Below are 21,787 nucleotides of genomic sequence, written 5' to 3'. Positions count from 1 at the left end.
AATTAGGGTATCACAAAATTACCCCTCAAAACACAGGAGTTCTTTCTGTGGAGATGATCTAATCTATAGCTGGGGAGAGAGTGAAAAAAAACTTGGCAGTCTTTTTCTCATGTGAAATTTATAAATGTACATACTTGTACAATTTTCTGAGACTCTTCATCTGTATCACGTTTCTTGCTCCAAAAGAGCTTACTTTTTATTCAGGGCCATGTGAAAGGACAACACATATACCGAGAAGGTGGTAGGTGGCTAGATGACTTCTGGGCACTCTTTCCAACTGTCTTATCTTACAAACCTAAAACTCACTGGAGGGTCCTGTAAAAAGAAAGTCATTTTCCTAAGAGGGTTTTCCCTGTTGTAATTCTCCTCCCCTCCTCCCACAACCAAGTTTCAAACTTAGATTTCAAATAGAGGACAAAGGGGGAACTGAAGGCAGTTAGTTAAAAGGTACAAACTTCCAGTTACAAGATAAATAAGTACTAGGGTTGTAATGTACAACATGATAAATATAATTAATGCTGCTATATGTTATATATGAAAGTTATTAAGAAACTAAATCCTAAGAGTTCTCATCCCAAGGAAAAAATATTTTTTTCTGTTTCTTTAATGTATCTATACGAGATGATGGATGTTCACTAAACTTATTGTGATCATTTCATGATGTACATAAGTCAAATCATTATGTTGTACACCTTAAATTTATACAGTGTTCTATATCAATTATATCTCAATAAAACTGGAAGAAAAAAAAGAACTTCATTCCTTTTGGGGCCTGAATATTCCATTTATGTATATACCACATTTAAAAATCTATTCCTCTGTTGATGTATGCTTAGGTTGTTTCCATCTTTTGGCTGCTGTGAACATTCGCATACAAGTATCTGAGTCCCTGTTTTTAATTCTTTTGGCTATATAACTAGGAGTAGAATTGTTGGGTCATATCATAATTCTGTTTCTAATATATTTAAACTTATCATTCTATTATGTTGTATAAAAAGCATTTGCAGAAATCTTTCACTAGGAACTGTTATTATAAAAATAAGCATAAAACAAATATACATTTTATATGTTACTTATAACATAAATACATATTTACATATTTCAAAATTCAAAAAAATCCATTTTTTGTCCATGATTGTCAACATATTTGAGAAGTAGGGAAAATAATAAAAGCACAAATATACCACACACCATTTATATTTTTGCTTTTAAAAGACTGTTCAAAACAAATATATGAATATAATTTGAAAAACAGTGGGGTGAAACATGGGTCAAGAGATTCATTGTTTAACCTGCTAATATTTTTCTCTCACACTGGGGAACTGAGTTTTTAAAAACCTGATAAAGACACTTACTAAGTACTTTAAAACAACCATTAAATAATGCTTTAAAATAAAATCTTTTCTTTTTCAGGATAAACTCAAAGCTGGCAATGCTCTAAAATTTTTGGGTCTTGAGAGAAAACAATTTGAATGACTGAATTTACTACAAAGGCAAATTTCAAGAAGATATTTTATTTTTGTTTTTAAATATGTATCACTTATGTATCACTAAAATCCTATTTTGAACACTTTTATCTAGAAATAGAATATATAACCTAAATTGTTCATAACAAAAATGACTCGTGCTTTTATTCAGAAAAGCAGTACATTATTTCGTGTGCAAATCAAAAATAATTTTCCCAGTGCCTTTTAAATTAATGTCAGAAATAAAAAGCAAAATGTCATTAATGATTTATATGGAAAAAATAACAGATTCATCCCAGAGCATTCAGGTAGGTTCTACTTTGAGCAAATATATGTTCATAGGGCCCAAATAAACTGTTTTGATTCACTTTAACACCTTCCATTAGCCCAGAAGTGGGCTGAGAGTGCTTTAGGCTCCAAAAAAATAAATAATATACATATTCCATATAATGTCTAGGAGCTTATAGCCTAATTAAGGAGGCAAGACACATGTTCATGGAATAATAACTAAGCAATAAAACATGCATGTCACAGAAGTTTCAGTAAGAAAAATTCATTTGGATTCAAACTTTGGGCAGATCTTCACAGAAGCTGGAACTTGGGCTGAGTCTATACGGATGGATAAGGCACGTTTAGGTTTGGAAGATAGGAAATAGATAGGAAGGCAAAACTATGGGAACATAGTTCCCATATGAATGAGAACTTATCTATCCTGGAGAAAAGTTTCAGTATGTAATTTACTTTTACGAGAAGCTCTTTTAATTTAAAATACAGAGCAGAATGTTTAAAGAAGGCTGTAGAGACTGAGCAGGGCAATACCAGGGTAGCCTTGTTCTACTCACTTCATTTCTGGTCATCCCACCTGGACTGCTGAAAATGAACTTGGTCCTGGGAAGGGTGATGAACGTCTGTGGTTCATGTTCCTCTGGCTGAATTCTAAAATCAAATATAATTTTTCTAAATTACCCTCTTGCTTCAGTTTCATTCATACTTCTTTTCCCTTCCATTAGTCCAGAAAATCAAGTTGAGTACTGGCATGTGATTTGTACTGATTTAATTTTTGCTAAACTACACCCATCCCGTTATTTTTTCTTCATTTATTTAGTCTGTAACTCCATCTCTTTCTTGCTACTCCTGTTGCTTTCTAGGACTTTACCCACCCACCACTCTGTTACTCCAATCTGCCTAAAAAGAAAAACAAAGTTGTGCAAAACAGCAACATGAAGCATGTGTTATTATTCTTTTCCTTCCCCATTCTTTGGGGAAAATATCTGTTCCTTTTCAAATAATATATATTTGAGCACTGTTAACACAGTGTTTGATGATTGTGTTATCGTGAAAAGTAACTTGATCATCTCATTCAGTATCATAGATCTATAGATACATAGTTTAAATAGATACCGGGTATATTCATAGTCACAGAGTATTTATATGATGTGCCAGTACTGTAGGACAGTTCCAGACACTGGGGATATAGAAGTTAACAAAAAGGATAAAATTCCTTCTCTGATGAAGCCTACAATCTGGAGGGTAAGAAACATAAATAAATGAAGGAGGACAAAGAAAGGAGGAATGGAGAGTGAGAGGGAGGGAGGGAGGAAGGAAGGAAGGGAGGGAGGGAGGGAAGGAAGAGAGGGAATTCTTCTCATACTGATAAACATTATGCAGAGATGAAAACAAGGAAATGTATAGAGTGACTAAGGGAAGGATGGGAGATAAAACATTGAGCTGTAAGGCCAGAGAATACCACTTTAAAGAGGACTTTGAACTAAGACTCGACCAGTAGAAAGAAAGAGCCATGGAGAAGAGTCTTGCGGGCAAAGGCTCTGAGGCAGAAAAGAGCTGTGGCAGAGCTTGTGAGCAAGGGGGTGAGAAGTAGCGACAAAGCGGAAAAGCTGGCCAGGTAAGCAGGCCAAGGTCAAGTTTAGATTTTCATATTAAGTTTTATAGGAAGCCATTGGAGTTTTTTTAAAATAGGTTTGTGACATGCTCTGACTTAGGTTTAAAAAAACACATTAGCAGCTGTGTAGAAAATTATTTAAAGGGGTCAAGAATGCTACTAGGGAGACTAGGCAAGAAATGATGGTGACTTGGGCAAGAGTAGTAGAAAGGAGATGGTGAGATGGGGTTGTAGGGAGAAGCAACAGCACTTGATAAATGTGAGGACAAGGGGAGATGGGAAGGAAAGAAATCAAGGCTGATACCCAGGTGCCTGTCTGTTATGTGTGAGTGCACCACAGTTTGTTCAATCAGTCTCCTACATTTGAACATTACATGTAATTTTCCAATATTTTGCAATTACAAACAACACTGCAATAAAATTAGGTTCAATTCTTACAGCAAACATAAGGACAACCCCAACTTCGATTTGATCAAAGATTAACTCTAAGATAAAATGAAACTATGCAGATGCAAGAAAAGATGAGAAAATTCCTCTTTAATCCGAATGTAAAGAAGGGCTTTCTTTCCTTTTTTCTAAAATTTATTTATTTTATTTATTTATTTTTGGCTGCGTTGGATCTTCGTTGCTGCACGCGGGCTTTCTCTAGTTGCAGTGAGTGGGGGCTATTCTTCGTTGCGGTTCACGGGCTTCTCATTGCAGTGGCTTCTCTTGTTGTGCAGCACGGGCTCTAGGGGCATGGGTTTCAGTAGTCATGGCACGTGGGCTTAGTAGTTGTGACTTGCGGGCTCTAGAGTGCAGGCTCAGTAGTTGTGGTGCACAGGATTAGTTACTCGGCGGCATGTGGGATCTTCCTGGACCAGGGCTCGAACCGTATCCCCTGCATTGGCAGGCGGATTCCTAACCATTGCGCCACCAGGGAAGCCCAAGAAGGGTTTTCTAATGATGTCTTTTCTGTGCAATAACTCTGGGGACATTTAGCCTCTGAGATGTAGCTAAAGGTATTAAATTCATCCATACCTTAGACACAGATGCCTTGACTCCTAGTTTTTTTCACTAGAGCAGCTAAGCAGATTTATTTTACCATCATGAGGAAGAGTGGGAAAAACAGATTTAGGAAGAAAGAGAATCAATAGTTCTACTGTGGGCTTCCCTGGTGGCGCAGTGGTTGAGAGTCCGCCTGCCGATGCAGGGGACATGGGTTCGTGCCCCGGTCCAGGAGGATCCCACATGCCGCGTAGCGGTTGGGCCCGTGAGCCATGGCCGCTGAGCCTGTGCGTCCGGAGTCTGTGCTCCGCAATGGGAGAGGCCACAACAGTGAGAAGCCCGCTTACCGCAAAAAAAAAAAAAAAAAAAAATATATATATATATATATGTATATATATATATATACGTATATATATAGTTCTACTGTTGGACTTGTTATATTTCAGATGTGTCTTAGACATTTAAGTAGGAATGTCCAGTAAGCAGTTAGGTATATTACTCTGGAGACTTCAAGAGGGAAGCAGTGTACAAAAGGTATTTAAAGAAATAAGACTGGATGAAATCACTGAGAGAAAAAGTAGAGCAGAGAACCAAAAGAACCCAGGACAAATACCTGGGATTCAGCAGCATTTGGAAGTCGGATGGAGGTAGCCAGCATTGAAAACTGAGTAGTGCCCAGTAAGGTAGGAGGAAAACCAGAAAAATGTGGTATTCAGAAGTAAGGGGGAGACAATGTTTCAACAAGTCCTAACAGCTTTAGGCATTAAAAAAAAAAAAAAAAAAGCTACAATACTATGATACTTTACAGAATCATATGCCCCCAATATAACTCAATCCCTTTATCCCAAAAAAGTTCCACTTCCTATAGTCCCAACTCTGATTAATGGCATCACCCAGTCACCAAAATTCTCTCCTTCACCCATATCAAACCTGACATTACCTCTGATAGATTCTGCCATTTTAACATATATCTTTCACTTCTTATCTTTCTTTCTTCCCTAACGCTCCCAACTAAATTCAGGTCCTCAAGTTTCAGCAGGACTATTGAAATAATCTCTTATGTCTACCCCTGCCTCTTGGCTTAGTCTGGGTACAATCCATCTTCCATATTGTGGCCAGAGAAAATTTTCCAAAGTATGTATCTGATCATATTGCTTTCTCTCTCTCTCTCTCTCTCCTTCAAAATTCCTCAGGACCTAAAGTGATGGTTTCTAGGCTTTGGGATTTCATTAATCAGTACCTCCCCCTTTGAAAAACTGTACTGATATCTCTAATAGAACATACTTCTCATTTTGGATTGCAGCTGCTATCTTCCCACTGGCCTGGGACTTCCTTGAGAGCAGAAACTATGACTTCATTCACTTATGCACTCATTCACATACATTCAACAATACTTATTGAGGGTCTATTATGCGCCAAGAACCACACTAGGTCCTGGGATGATGTAAGTAAAAACAAACACAGTTCCTGTCCTCAATTGTGCTTATAATCTAGTTAGGGAGACATGTATCAAATAAGCAACAAATTAATATAAAACTTCTACCATCACAAGAGCTATGAAGGAGAAGCACACAGTGTATAGAGAGCTTAAAATAAGGGATTTGAGCCAATCAGAGTTGGGGAGAGAATTTTCAGAAGTGTTGCTTGAGCTGGGATCTGAAGAGCAGACAAGAGCTAAAAGGTAGAGAGGCAAAGATGAGAGTGAAAAATATCTGAGGCAGAGGAATAAGAAATAAGACCACAGTAAGAAATAAGACCACTGGGGCTGGAGGTGAGAAAGCAAGACATTCTTGGTACAAAGTGACAAGATCACGTAGGGCCATACATCGGTTAAGGAATTTTATCTGTCAAAAAGCAATGAGGTTTTCAGGCTTATCTGGCGGCGCAGTGGTTAAGAATCTGCCTGCCAATGCAGGGGACACAGGTTCGAGCCCTGGTCCGGGAAGATCCCACATGCCGTGGAGCAACTAAGCCCATGTGCCACAACTACTCAGCCTGCACTCTAGAGCCTGCAAGCCACAACTACTGAAGCCCCTGCGCCTAGAGCCCGGGCTCCACAACAAGAGAAGCCATCGCAATGAGAAGCCCGTGCACTGCAACAAGAGTAGCCCCCCGTCACTGCAACTAAAACAAAGCCCGTGCGCAACAACGAGGACCCAATGCAGCCAAAATTAAAATAAATAAATTTAAATTTAAAAAATAAAGTTAAGAAAAAAAAGCAATGAGGTTTTCAATTAGGAGATGACATAACTAGAGCTGAATTTTGAAAAGACTCTTCTGGCCCTAAAACAATACTGCTCACACCCAGAATCTCAAAAATCTCTCAGGAAAATCACCTTTTCAGGCTTTTCTTGCCCATGTTTTCTACTACAAGTACTTCTCCAAAACATACTCCAGGGGGGGAAAAAAATCCCACCCCCATCAGATTCCAAAGGACAACTATGCATAGTTATCCAAGTACTTCTCTTCATTGTATTCTACCATTCCCCATATTTCCGATCTCCACTAAAAAGGAAGTGAGCTCTACTTCAATTTATATTACCCAACCAGAAAACTTAAACTTATATTGATGTAAAAAAAAAATGATACAAATGAATTAGTTATAAAACAGAAAGAAACTCACAGACACAAAAAACAAAATTATAGTTACCAAAAGGGAAAGGGGGGTGGGGGGAGGGATCAATTAGGAGCTTGGGATTAACATATACACATTACTATGTAGAAAACAGATAACCAACAAGAACCTACTGTATAACACAGGGAGCTAAACTCAATATTTTGTAGTAACCTATAACGAAAAAGAATCTGAAAAGGAATATATATGTGTGTGTGTGTGCATGTGTGTGTGTGTGACTGTACCACTGTGCTGTACACCTGAAAATAACCAACTAACAAACTAATCAACTATACTTCAATTAATAAAAAGTATATTCGAGATTGGTTCAAGATGGCGAAGTAGAAGGACGAGCTCCCACTCCCTCTTGCGAGAACACCAGAATCACAACTAACTGCTGAACAATCATCAACAGGAAGACACTGGAACTCACCAAAACAGAAACCGCACATCCAAAGACAAAGGAGAAGCCACAATGAGACGGTAGGAGGGGCGCAATCACAGTAAAATCAAATCCCATAACTGCTGGGAGGGTGACTCACAGACTGGAGAACACTTATACCACAGAAGTCCACCCACTGGAGTGAAGCTTCTGAGCCCCATGTCAGGCTTCCGAACCTGGGGGTCTGTCAATGGGAGGAGGAATTCCTAGAGAATCAGACTTTGAAGGCTAGCAGGATTTGACTACAGGACTGGGGGAAACAAAGACTCCACTCTTGGAGGGCACACACAAAGTAGTGTGTGCATCGCGACACAGGGGAAGGAGCAGTGACTCCATAGGAGACTGAAACAGACCTGCCTGCTAGTGTTGGAGGGTCTCCTGCAGAGGCGGGGGGTGGCTCTGTCTCACCGTGAGAACAAGGACACTGGCAGCAGAAGTTCTGGGAAGGACTCCTTGGTGTGAGCCCTCCCAGAGTCCACCATTATCCCCACCAAAGAGCCCAGGTAGGCTCCAGGGTTGGGTCGCCTCAGGCCAAACATCCAACAGGGAGGGAACCCAGCCCCACCCATCAGCAGACGAGCGGATTAAAGTTTTACTGAGCTCTGCCCACCAAAGCAACAGCCAGCTCTACCCACAAACAGTCCATCCCATCAGGAAACTTGCACAAGCCTCGTAGATAGCCTCATCCACCAGAGGGCAGACAGCAGAAGCAAGAACTACAATCCTGCAGCCTGTGGAACAAAAACCACATTCACAGAAAGATAGACAAGATGAAAAGGCAGAGGGCTATATACCAGATGAAGGAATAAGATAAAACCCCAGAAAAACAACTAAATGAAGTGGAGATAGGCAACCTTCCAGAAAAAGAATTCAGAATACTGATAGTGAAGATGATCCAGGACCCTGGAAAAAGAATGGAGGAAAAGATGGAGAAGATGCAAGAAATGTTTAACAAAGACCTAGAAGAATTAAAGAACAAACAGAGATGAACAATAAAATAACTGAAATGAAAACTACACTAGAAGGAATCAATAGCAGAATAACTGAGGCAGAAGAACGGATAAGTGACCTGGAAGACAGAATGATGGAATTCACGGCTGCAGAACAGAATAAAGAAAAAAGAATGAAAAGAAATGAAGACAGCCTAAGAAACCTCTGAGACAACATTAAATGCAACAACATTCGCATTATAGGGGTCCCAGAAAGAGAACAGAGAGAGAAAGGACCCGAGAAAATATTTGAAGAGATTATAGTCAAAAACTTCCCTAACATGGGAAAGGCAATAGCCACCCAAGTCCAGGACGTGCAGAGAGACCCATACAGGATAAACCCAAGGTGAAACACGCTGAGACACACAGTAACCAAATTGGCAAATATTAAAGACAAAGAAAAATTATTGAAAGCATCAATGGAAAAATGACAAATAACATACAAGGGAACTCCCATAAGGTTAACAGCTGATTTCTCAGCAGAAACTCTACAAGCCAGAAGGGAGTGGCATGATATACTTAAAGTGATGAAAGGGAAGAACCTACAACCAAGATTACTCTACCTGGCAAAGACCTCATTCAGATTCGATGGAGAAATCAAGAGCTTTACAGACAAGCAAAAACTAATAGAATTCAGCACCACCAAACCAGCTCTACAACAAATGCTAAAGGAACTTCTCTAAGTGGGAAGCACAAGAGAAGAAAAGGACCTACAAAAACAAACCCCAAACAATTAAGAAAATGGTCATAGGAACGTATATATCGATGATTACCTTAAACGTGAATGGATTAAATGCTCCAACCAAAAGATACAGGCTTGCTGAATGGACACAAAAACAAGACCCATATATATAGTGTCTACAAGAGACACACTTCAGACCTAGGGACACATTCAGACTGAAAGTGAGGGGATGGAAAAACATATTCCATGCAAATGAAAATCAAAAGAAAGTTGGAGTAGCAATGCTCATATCAGATAAAATAAAGTTTAAAATAAAGAATGTTACAAGAGACAAGGAAGGACACTACATAATGATCAAGGGATCAATCCAGGAAAAAGATATAACAATTATAAATATGTATGCACCCAACATAGGAGCACCTCAATACATAAGGCAACTGCTAACAGCTATAAAAGAGGAAATCGACAGTAACACAATAATAGTGGGGGACTTTAACACCTCACTTACACCAATGAACAGATCATCCAAACAGAAAATATATTTTTTTCTTTTCAAACAGAAAATTAATAAGGAAACACAAGCTTTGAATGACACAATAAACCAGATAGATTTCATTGATGTTTATAGGATATTCCATCCAAAAACAGCAGATTACACTTTCTTCTCAAGTGTGCACGGAAATTCTCCAGGATAGATCACATCTTGGGTCACAAACCAAGCCACACTAAATTTAAGAAAATTGTAATCATATCAAGCATCTTTTCTGACCACAACGCTATGAGATTAGAAATGAATTACAGGGTAAAAACGTAAAAAACACAAACACATGGAGGCTAAACAATACATTACTAAATAACCAAGAGATCACTGAAGAAATCAAAGAGGAAATCAGAAAATACCTAGAGACAAATGATAATGAAAACACGACGATCCAAAACCTATGGGATGCAGCAAAAGCAGTTCTAAGAGGGAAGTTTAGAGCTATACAAGCCTACCTCAAGAAACAAGAAAAATCTCAAACAATCTAACCTTACACCTAAAAGAACTAGAGAAAGAAGAACAAACAAAACCCAAAGTTACTAGAAGGAAAAAAATCATAAAGATCAGAGCAGAAATAAATGAAATAGGAACAAAAAAAACAAGAGCAAAGATCAATAAAACTAAAAGCTGGTTCTTTGAGAAGATAAACAAAATTGATAAACCATTAACCAGGCTCATCAAGAAAAAGAGGGAGAGGACTCAAATCAATAAAATTAGAAATGAAAAAGAAGTTGCAACAGACACCGCAGAAATACAAAGCATCCTAGGAGACTACTACAAGCAGCTCTATGCCAATAAAATGGACAACCTGGAAGAAATGGACAAATTCTTAGAAAGGTATAACCTTCCAAGACTGAACCAGGAAGAAACAGAAAATATGAACAGACCAATCACAAGTAATGACATTGAAACTGTGATTAAAAATCATCCAACAGGGCTTTCCTGATGGCACAGTGGTTAAGAATCCACCTGCCAATGCAGGGGACACGGGTTCGAGCCCTGTCTGGGAAGATCCCACATGCCGCGGAGCAACTAAGCCCACGTGCCTAGAGCCTGTGCTCTGCAACAAAAGAAGCCACTGCAAAGAGAAGGCTGCGCACACCGCAACGAAGAGTAGCCCCCACTCTCTGCAACTAGAGAAAGCCCACATGCAGCAACGAAAACCTGATGCAGCCAGTAAATAAATAAATAAAATTAATTAATTTAAAAAATTTTTAAAAACAAACAACAAAACAAAATCTTCCAACAAACAAAAGTCCAGGACCAGATGGCTTCACAGATGAATTCTATCATTTAGAGAAGAACTAACACCCATCCTTCTCAAACTCTTCCCAAAAATTGCAGAGGAAGGAACACTCCCAAACTCATTCTATGAGGCCACCATCACCCTGATACCAAAACCAGACAAAGATACTACAAAAGAAGACAATTACAGACCAATATCACTGATGAATAGAGATGTAAAAATCCTCAACAAAATACTAGCAAACAGAATCCAACAACACATTCAAAGGATCATACACCATGATCAAGTGGGATTTACGCAGGGATGCAAGGATTCAATATACACAAATCAATCAATGTGATACACCATATTAACAAACTGAATAATAAAAACCATATGATCATCTCAATAGATGCAGAAAAAGCTTTTGACAAAATTCAACACCCATTTATGATAAAAGCACTCCAGAAAGTGGGCATAGAGGGAACCTACTTCAACATAATAAAGGCCATATACAACAAACCCACAGCAAACATCACTCTCAATGGTGAAAAACTGAAAGCATTTCCTCTAAGATCAGGAACAAGATAAGGATGTCCACTCTCACCACTATTATTCAACATAGTTTTGGAAGTCCTAGCCATGGCAATCAGAGAAGAAAAAGAAATAAAAGGAATCCAAATTGGAAAACAAAAAGTAAAACTGTCACTGTTTGCAGATGAGATGATACTATACATAGAGAATCCAACAGATGCCATGAGAATACTACTAGAGCTAATTAATGAAATTGGTAAAGTTGCAGGATACAAAATTAATGCACAGAAATCTTTTGCATTCCCATACACTAATGATGAAAAATCTGAAAGAGAAATTAAGGAAACACTCCCATTTACCATTGCAACAAAAAGAATAAAATACCTAGGAATAAACCTACCTAGGGAGACAAAAGACCTGTATGCAGAAAACTATAAGACACTGATACCAACAGATGGAGAGATATACCATGTTCTTGGATTGGAAGAATCAATACTGTGAAAATTACTATACTACCCAAAGCAATCTACAGATTCAATGTAAGCCCTATCAAATTACCAATGGCATTTTTTACAGAACTAGAATAAAAAATCTTAAAATTTGTATGGAGCCACAAAAGACCCCGAATAGCCAAAGCAGTATTGAGGGAAAAAAACGGAGTTGGAGGAATCAGACTTCCTGACTTCAGACTATACTACAAAGCTACAGTAATCAAGACAATATCATACTGTCACAAAAACAAAAATATTGATCAATGGAACAGGATAGAAAGCTCAGATATAAACCTGCGCACCTACGGTCAACTAATCTATGACAAATAAGGCAAGGATATACAATGGAGAAAAGACAGTCTCTTCAATAAGTGGTGCTGGGAAAACTGGACAGCTACATGTAAAAGAATGAAATTAGAAAACTCCCTAACACCACACACAAAAATAAACTCAAAATGGATTAGAGACCTAAATGTAAGGCCAGACACTATAAAACTCTTAGAGGAATACATAAGCAGAACACTCTATGACATAAACCATAGCAAGATCCTTTTTGACCCACCTCCTAGAGAAATGGAAATAAAAACAAAAATAAACAAATGGGACCTAACGAAACTTAAAAGCTTTTGCACAGCAAAGGAAACCATAAAGAAAACGAAAAGACAACCTTCAGAATGGGAGAAATTTTTTGCAAACGAATCAATGGACAAAGGATTAATCTCCGAAATATATAAACAGCTCATGCAGCTCAATATTGAAAAAACAAACAACCCAATCCAAAAATGGGCAGAAGACCGAAATAGACATTTCTCCAAAGAAGATATGCAGATGGCCAAGAAGCACATGAAAACCTGCTCAACATCACTAATTATTAGAGAAATGCAAATCAAAACTACAATGAGGTATCACCTCACACTGGTTAGAATGGGCATCATCAGAAAATCTACAAACAACAAATGCTTCAGAGGGTGTGGAGAAAAGGGAACCCTCTTGCACTGTTGGTGGGAATGTAAATGGATACAGCCACTATGGAGAACAGTATGGAGGTTCCTTAAATAACTAAAAATAGAATTACCATGTGACCCAGCAATCCCACTACTGGGCATATACCCAGAGAAAACCATAATTCAAAAAGACACATGCGTTTCCCTGGTGGCGCAGTGGTTGAGAGTCCACCTGCCGATGCAGGGGACACGGGTTCGTGCCCCAGTCCAGGAAGATCCCACATGTTGCGGAGCGGCTAGGCCTGGGAGCCATGGCCGCTGAGCCTGCGTGTCTGGAGCCTGTGCTCCACAACGGAAGAGGCCACAACAGTGAGAGGCCCGTGTACCGCAAAAAAAAAAAAAAAAAAAAAAAACACATGCACCTCAATGTTTATTGCAGCACTATTTACAATAGCCAGGACATGGAAGCAAAATGCCCATCAACAGGCGAATGGATAAAGAAGATGTGGGTGAGACTTCCGGGAAGATGGCGGAAGAGTAAGACGCGGAGATCACCTTTCTCCCCACAGATACACCAGAAATACATCTACACGTGGAACAACTCCTACAGAACACCTACTGAACGCTGAAAGAAGACCTCAGACCTCCTAAAAGGCAAGAAACCCCCCACGTACCTGGGTAGGGCAAAAGAAAAAAGAATAAACAGAGACACAAGGATAGGAATGGGACCTGCACCAGTGGGAGGGAGCCGTGACGGAGGAAACGTTTCCACACACTAGGAAGCCCCTTCGCGGGCAGAGACTGCGGGCGGCGGAGGGGGAAAGCTTCGGAACCGCGGAGGAGAGCACAGCAACAGGGGTGCGGGGGGCAAAGCGGAGAGATTCCCGCACAGAGGATCGGTGCCAACCAGCACTCACCAGGCCGAGAGGCTGCTTGTCTGCTCCCCCGCCGGGGCGGGCGGGGCTGGGAGCTGAGGCTCGGGCTTCGGTCAGATCGCAGGGAGAGGACTGGGGTTGGCGGCGTGAACACAGCCTGCAGGGGTTAGTGCACCACGGCTAGCCGGGAGGGAGTCCGGGGAAAAGTTTGGACCTGCTGAAGAGGCAAGAGACTTTTTCTTCCCTCTTTCTTTCCTGGTGAGCGAGGAGAGGGGAATAAGAGCGCTGCTTAAAGGAGCTCCAGAGACGGGCGCGAGCGGCGGCTAAAAGCTCGAACCCCAGAGACGGGCATAAGATGCTAGGGCTGCTGCTGCTGCCACCAAGAAGCCTGTGTGCGGGCACAGGTCACTATCCACACCCCGCTTCCGGGGAGCCTGTGCAGTCCGCCACTGCCAGGGTCCCGGGATCCAGGGACAACTCCCCCAGAAGAACGCACGGCGCGCCTCAGGCTGGTGCAACGTCACGCTGGCCTCTGCCGCCGCAGGCTCGCCCCGCACTCTTTGCCCCTCCCTCCACCCCGGCCTGAGTGAGCCAGAGCCCCCGAATCAGCTGCTCTTTTAACCCCATCCTGTCTGAGCGAAGAACAGATGCCCTCTGGCGACCTACGCGCAGAGGCGGGGCCAAATCCAAAGCTGAGTCCCTGGGAGCTGTGAGGACAGAGAGAAAGGGAAATCTCTCCCAGCAGCCTCAGAAGCAGCCGATTAAAGCTCCACAATCAACTTGATATACCCTGCATCTGTGGAATACCTGAATAGACAACGAATCATCTCAAATTAAGGAGCCCTGTGGATGAAAGGCTCTTGGTGCTGCAGCCAGGACTCAGTGCTGTGCCTCTGAGGTGGGAGAGCCAACTTCAGGACACTGGTCCACAAGAGGCCTCCCAGCTGCACATAATATCAAACAGCAAAAATCTCCGAGAGATCTCCATCTCAACGCCAGCACCCAGCTTCACTCAACGACCAGCAAGCTACAGTGCTGGACATCCTATGCCAAACAACTAGCAAGACAGGAACACAACCCCACCCATTAGCAGAGAGGCTGCCCAAAATCATAGTAAGTCTACAGACACCCCAAAACACACCACCAGACGTGGACCTGCCCACCAGAAAGACAAGATCCAGCCTCATACACCAGAACACAGGCACTAGTACCCTCCACCAGGAAGCCTACACAACCCACTGAACCAACCTTAGCCACTGGGGACAGACACAAAAAACAACAGGAACTACGAACCTTCAGCCTGCAAAAAAGGAGACCCCAAACACAGTAAGATAAGCAAAATGAAAAGACAGAAAAACACACAGCAGATGAAGGAGCAAGATAAAAACCCACCAGACCTAACAAATGAAGAGGAAATAGGCAGTCTACCTGAAAAAGAATTCAGAATAATGATAGTAAGGTTGATCCGAAATCTTGGAGATAGAATGGACAATAGAATGGACAAATTGCAAGAATCAGTTAACAAGGACCTAGAAGAACTAAAGATGAAGCAAGCAACGATGAACAACACAATAAATGAAATTAAAAGTACTCTAGATGGGATCAATAGCAGAATAACTGAGGCAGAAGAACGGATAAGTGACCTGGAAGATAAAATAGTGGAAATAACTACTACAGAGCAGAATAAAGAAAAAAGAATGAAAAGAACTGAGGACAGTCTCAGAGACCTCTGGGACAACATTAAACGCACCAACATTTGAATTACAGGGGTTCCAGAAGAAGAAGAGAAAAAGAAAGGGACTGAGAAAATATTTGAAGAGATTATAGTTGAAAACTTCCCTAATATGGGAAAAGAAATCATTAATCAAGTCCTGGAAGCACAGAGAGTCCCATACAGGATAAATCCAAGGAGAAATACGCCAAGACACATATTAATCAAATTGTCAAAAATTAAATACAAAGAAAACATATTAAAAGCAGCAAGGGAAAAACAACAAATAACACACAAGGGAATCCCCATAAGGTTAACAGCTGATCTTTCAGCAGAAACTCTGAAAGCCAGAAGGGAGTGGCAGGACATATTGAAAGTGTTGAAGGAGAAAAACCTGCAACCAAGATTACTCTACCCAGCAAGGATCTCATTCAGATTTGATGGAGAAATTAAAACCTTTACAGACAAGCAAAAGCTGAGAGAGTTCAGCACCACCAAACCAGCTCTACAACAACTGCTAAAGGAACTTCTCTAGGCAAGAAACACAAAAGAAGGAAAGGACCTACAATAACGAACCCAAAACAATTAAGAAAATGGGAATAGGAACACACATATCGATAATTACCTTAAATGTAAATGGACTAAATGCTCCCACCAAAAGACACAGATTGGCTGAATGGATACAAAAACAAGACCCATATATTTGCTGTCTACAAGAGACCCACTTCAGACCTAGAGACACATACAGACTGAAAGTAAGGGGATGGAAAAAGGTATTTCATGCAAATGGAAACCAAAAGAAAGCTGGAGTAGCAATTCTCATATCAGACAAAATAGACTTTAAAATAAAGACTATTAGAAGAGACAAAGAAGGACACTACATAATGATCAAGGGATCGATCCAAGAGGAAGATATAACAATTGTAAATATTTATGCACCCAACATAGGTGCACCTCAATACATAAGGCAAATACTGACAACCATAAAAGGGGAAATCGACAGTAACACATTCATAGTAGGGGACTTTAACACCCCACTTTCACCAATGGACAGATCATCCAAAATGAAAATAAATAAGGAAACACAAGCTTTAAATGATACATTAAACGATATGGAGTTAATTGATATTTATAGGACATTCCATCCAAAAACAACAGAATACACATTTTTCTCAAGTGCTCATGGAACATTCTCCAGGATAGATCATATCTTGGGTCACAAATCAAGCCTTGGTAAATTTAAGAAAATTGAAATTGTATCAAGTATCTTTTCTGACCACAACGCCATGAGACTAGATATCAATTACAGGAAAAGATCTGTAAAAAATACTAACACATGGAGGCTAAACAATACACTACTTAATAATGAAGTGATCACTGAAGAAATCAAAGAGGAAATCAAAAAATACCTAGAAACAAATGACAATGGAGACACAACGACCCAAAACCTGTGGGATGCAGCAAAAGCAGTTCTAAGGGGGAAGTTTATAGCAATACAAGCCCACCTTAAGAAGCAGGAAACATCTCGAATAAACAACCTAACCTTGCACCTCAAGCAATTAGAGAAAGAAGAACAAAAAAACCCCAAAGCTAGCAGAAGGAAAGAAATCATAAAAATCAGATCAGAAATAAATGAAAAAGAAATGAAGGAAACAATAGCAAAGATCAATAAAACTAAAAGCTGGTTCTTTGAGAAGATAAACAAAATAGATAAACCACTAGCCAGACTCATCAAGAAAAAAAGGGAGAAGACTCAAATCAATAGAATTAGAAATGAAAAAGGAGAGGTAACAACTGACACTGCAGAAATAAAAGAGATCATGAGAGATTACTACAAGCAACTCTATGCCAATAAAATGGACAATCTGGAAGAAATGGACAAATTCTTAGAAATGCACAACCTGCCAAGACTGAATCAGGAAGAAATAGAAAATATGAACAGACCAATCACAAGCACTGAAATTGAAACTGTGATTAAAAGTCTTCCAACAAAGAAAAGCCCAGGACCAGATGGCTTCACAGGCGAATTCTATCAAACATTTAGAGAAGAGCTAACACCTATCCTTCTCAAACTCTTCCAAAATATAGCAGAGGGAGGAACACTCCCAAACTCCTTCTACGAGGCCACCATCACCTTGATACCAAAACCAGACAAGAATGTCACAAAGAAAGAAAACTACAGGCCAATATCACTGATGAACATAGATGCAAAAATCCTCAACAAAATACTAGCAAATAGAATCCAACAGCACATTAAAAGGATCATACACCATGATCAAGTGGGGTTTATTCCAGGAATGCAAGGATTCTTCAATATACGCAAATCTATCAATGTGATAAACCATATTAACAAACTGAAGGAGAAAAACCATATGATCATCTCAATAGATGCAGAGAAAGCTTTCAACAGAATTCAACACCCATTTATGATAAAAACCCTGCAGAAAGTAGGCATAGAGGGAACTTTCCTCAACATAATAAAGGCCATATATGACAAGCCCACAGCAAACATCATCCTCAATGGCGAAAAACTGAAAGCATTTCCACTAAGATCAGGAACAAGACAAGGTTGCCCACTCTCACCACTCTTATTCAACATAGTTTTGGAAGTTTTAGCCACAGCAATCAGAGAAGAAAAGGAAATAAAAGGAATCCAAATCGGAAAAGAAGAAGTAAAGCTGTCACTGTTTGCAGATGACATGATCCTATACATAGAGAACCCTAAAGATGCTACCAGAAAACTACTAGAGCTAATCAATGAATTTGGTAAAGTGGCAGGATACAAAATTAATGCACAGAAATCTCTGGCATTCCTATATACTAATGATGAAAAATCTGAAAGTGAAATCAAGAAAACACTCCCATTTACCATTGCAACAAAAAGAATAAAATATCTAGGAATAAACCTACCTAAGGAGACAAAAGATCTGTATGCAGAAAATTATAAGACACTGATGAAAGAAATTAAAGATGATACAAATAGATGGAGAGATATACCATGTTCTTGGATTGGAAGAATCAACATTGTGAAAATGACTCTACTACCGAAAGCAATCTATAGATTCAATGCAATCCCTATCAAACTACCACTGGCATTTTTCACAGAACTAGAACAAAAAATTTCGCAATTTGTATGGAAACACAAAAGACCCCGAATAGCCAAAGCAATCTTGAGAACGAAAGAAGGAACTGGAGGAATCAGGCTCCCAGACTTCAGACTATACTACAAAGCTACAGTTATCAAAACGGTATGGTACTGGCACAAAAACAGAAAGATCAATGGAACAGGATAGAAAGCCCAGAGATAAACCCACGCACATATGGTCACCTTATCTTTGACAAAGGAGGCAGAAATGTACCATGGAGAAAGGACAGCCTATTCAATAAGTGGTGCTGGGAAAACTGGACAGCTACATGTAAAAGTATGAAGTTAGATCACTCCCTAACACCATACACAAAAATAAGCTCAAAATGGATTAAAGACCTAAATGTAAGGCCAGAAACTATCAAACTCTTAGAGGAAAACATCGGCAGAATACTCTATGACATAAATCACAGCAAGATTCTTTCTGACCCACCTCCTAGAGTAATGGAAATAAAAACAAGAGTAAACAAATGGGACCTAATGAAACTTAAAAGCTTTTGCGCAGCAAAGGAAACCATAAAGAAGACCAAAAGGCAACCCTCAGAATGGGAGAAAATATTTGCAAATGAAGCAACTGACAAAGGATTGATCTCCAAAATTTATAGGCAGCTCATGCAGCTTAATAACAAAAAAACAAACAACCCAATCCAAAAATGGGCAGAAGACCTAAATAGACATTTCTCCAAAGAAGATATACAGAGTGCGAACAAACACATGAGAGAATGCTCAACATCACTAATCATGAGAGAAATGCAAATCAAAACTACAATGAGATATCATCTCACACCAGTCAGAATGGCTATCATCAAAAAATCTAGAAACAATAAATGCTGGAGAGGGTGTGGAGAAAAGGGAACCCTCTTACACTGTTGGTGGGAATGTAAATTGATACAGCCACTGTGGAGAACAGTATGGAGGTTCCTTAAAAAGCTACAAATAGAACTACCATATGACCCAGCAATCCCACTACTGGGCATATACCCTGAGAAAACCATAATTCAAAAAGAGTCATGTACCAAAATGTTCATTGCAGCTCTATTTACAATAGCCCAGAGATGGAAACAACCTAAGCGTCCATCATCGGATGAATGGATAAAGAAGATGTGGCACATATATACAATGGAATATTACTCAGCCATAAAAAGAGACGAAATTGAGCTATTTGTAATGTGGTGGATGGACCTAGAGTCTGTCATACAGAGTGAAGTAAGTCAGAAAGAGAGAGACAAATACCGTATGCTAACACATATATATGGAATTTAAAAAAAAAAATGTCATGAAAAACCTAGGGGTGAAACAGGAATAAAGACACAGACTTACTAGAGAATGGACTTGAGGCTATGGGGAGGGGGAAGTGTAAACGGTGACAAAGCGATAAAGAGGCATGGACATATATACACTACCAAACGTAAGGTAGATAGCTAGTGGGAAGCAGCCGCATAGCACAGGGAGATCAGCTCGGTGCTTTGTGACCGCCTGGAGGGGTGGGATAGGGAGGGTGGGAGGGAGGGAGATGCAAGCGGGAAGAGATATGGGAATATATGTATATATATAACTGATTCATTTTGTTGTGAAGCTGAAACTAACATACCATTGTAAAGCAATTATACTCCAATAAAGATGTTAAAAAAAAAAAAAAAAAAGAATACACATTTTTCTCTAGTGCTTATGGAACATTGTCCAGGATAGATCATATCTTGGGTCACAAATCAAGCCTTGGTAAATTTAAGAAAATTGAAATTGTATCAAGTATCTTTTCCGACCACAACGCTATGAGACTAGATATGGATTACAGGAAAAGATCTGTAAAAAATACAAACACATGGAGGCTAAACAATACACTACTTAATAACGAAGTGATCACTGAAGAAATCAAATAGGAAATTTAAAAATACCTAGAAACAAATGATAATGGAGACACGACGACCCAAAATCTATGGGATGCAGCAAAAGCAGTTCTAAGAGGGAAGTTTATAGCAATACAATCCTACCCTAAAAACAGGAAACATCTCGAATAAACAACCTAACCTTGCACCTAAAGCAATTAGAGAAAGAAGAACAAAAAAACCCCAAAGTTAGCAGAAGGAAAGAAATAATAAAAATCAGCTCAGAAATAAATGAAAAAGAAATGAAGGAAACGATAGCAAAGATCAATAAAACTAAAAGCTGGTTCTTTGAGAAGATAAACAAAATTGATAAACCATTAGCAGGACTCATCAAGAAAAAAAGAGAGAAGACTCAAATCAATAGAATTAGAAATGAAAAAGGAGAAGTAACAACTGATACTGCAGAAATATAAAAGGTCATGAGAGATTATTACAAGCAACTCTATGCCAATAAAATGGACAACCTGGAAGAAATGGACAAATTTTTAGAAATGCACAAACTGCCAAGACTGAATCAGGAAGAAATAGAAAATATGAACAAACCAATCACAAGCACTGAAATTGAAACTGTGATTTAAAATCTTCAAACAAACAAAACCCCAGGACCAGATGGCTTCACAGGCGAATTCTGTCAAACATTTAGAGAAGAGCTAACACCTATCCTTCTCAAACTCTTCCAAAATATAGCAAAGGGAGGAACACTCCCAAACTCATTCTACGAGGCCACCGTCACCCTGATACCAAAACCAGACAAGGATGTCACAGAGAAAGAAAACTACAGGCCAATATTACTGATGAACATAGATGCAAAAATCCTCAACAAAATACTAGCAAACAGAATCCAACAGCACATTAAACGGATTATACACCATGATCAACTGGGGTTCATTCCAGGAATGCAAGGATTCTTCAATATACGCAAATCAATCAACGTGATACACCATATTAACAAATTGAAGGAGAAAAACCATATGATCATCTCAATAGATGCAGAGAAAGCTTTCAACAGAATTCAACACCCATTTATGATAAAAACCCTGCAGAAAGTAGGCATAGAGGGACTTTCCTCAACATAATAAAGGCCATATATGACAAACCCACAGCCAACATTGTCCTCAATGGTGAAAAACAGAAACCATTTCCACTAAGATCAGGAAAAAGACAAGGTTGCCCACTTTCACCACTCTTATTCAACAGAGTTTTGGAAGTTTTAGCCATAGCAATCAGAAGAAAAGGAAATAAATGGAATCCAAATTGGAAAAGAAGAAGTAAATCTTGCACTGTGTGCAGATGACATGATACTATACATGGAGAATCCTAAAGATGCTACCAGAAAACTACTAGAGCTAATCAAT

General features: G+C 39.5%; 1 protein-coding gene and 1 long non-coding RNA gene across 3 annotated transcripts in view; one reads left to right on the top strand and one right to left on the bottom strand.

Annotated features, from left to right (window-relative positions):
• The window catches only part of ACMSD (aminocarboxymuconate semialdehyde decarboxylase), a 62,302-nt gene extending 60,666 nt beyond the window's left edge, over positions 1-1,636 (top strand). The window contains exon 10 of one of the 2 annotated variants that reach the window (XM_027132502.1): positions 1,414-1,636. In XM_027132502.1, coding sequence (XP_026988303.1) covers positions 1,414-1,476 — 63 coding nt within the window. In that variant the 3' untranslated portion in view covers positions 1,477-1,636. The remainder of the gene's footprint in view (positions 1-1,413) is intronic. The other variant, XM_027132514.1, reaches the window with a different exon arrangement.
• Positions 1-21,787, bottom strand: part of LOC113633854 (uncharacterized) — a 162,521-nt gene that overhangs the window by 127,183 nt on the left and 13,551 nt on the right. The window contains exon 2 of the long non-coding RNA XR_003438384.1: positions 2,309-2,402. This is a non-coding gene — a long non-coding RNA (uncharacterized LOC113633854). The remainder of the gene's footprint in view (positions 1-2,308; positions 2,403-21,787) is intronic.

Source organism: Aethalodelphis obliquidens, unplaced genomic scaffold (genome assembly GCF_003676395.1).
Source record: "Aethalodelphis obliquidens isolate GAN/ISIS:26980383/991018 unplaced genomic scaffold, ASM367639v1 scaffold2, whole genome shotgun sequence".
In the NCBI taxonomy this organism is placed as follows: domain Eukaryota; kingdom Metazoa; phylum Chordata; class Mammalia; order Artiodactyla; family Delphinidae; genus Aethalodelphis; species Aethalodelphis obliquidens.
Note: the sequence above shows the minus strand (reverse complement) of the source record. Positions and strands in the feature narration are given on the sequence as shown.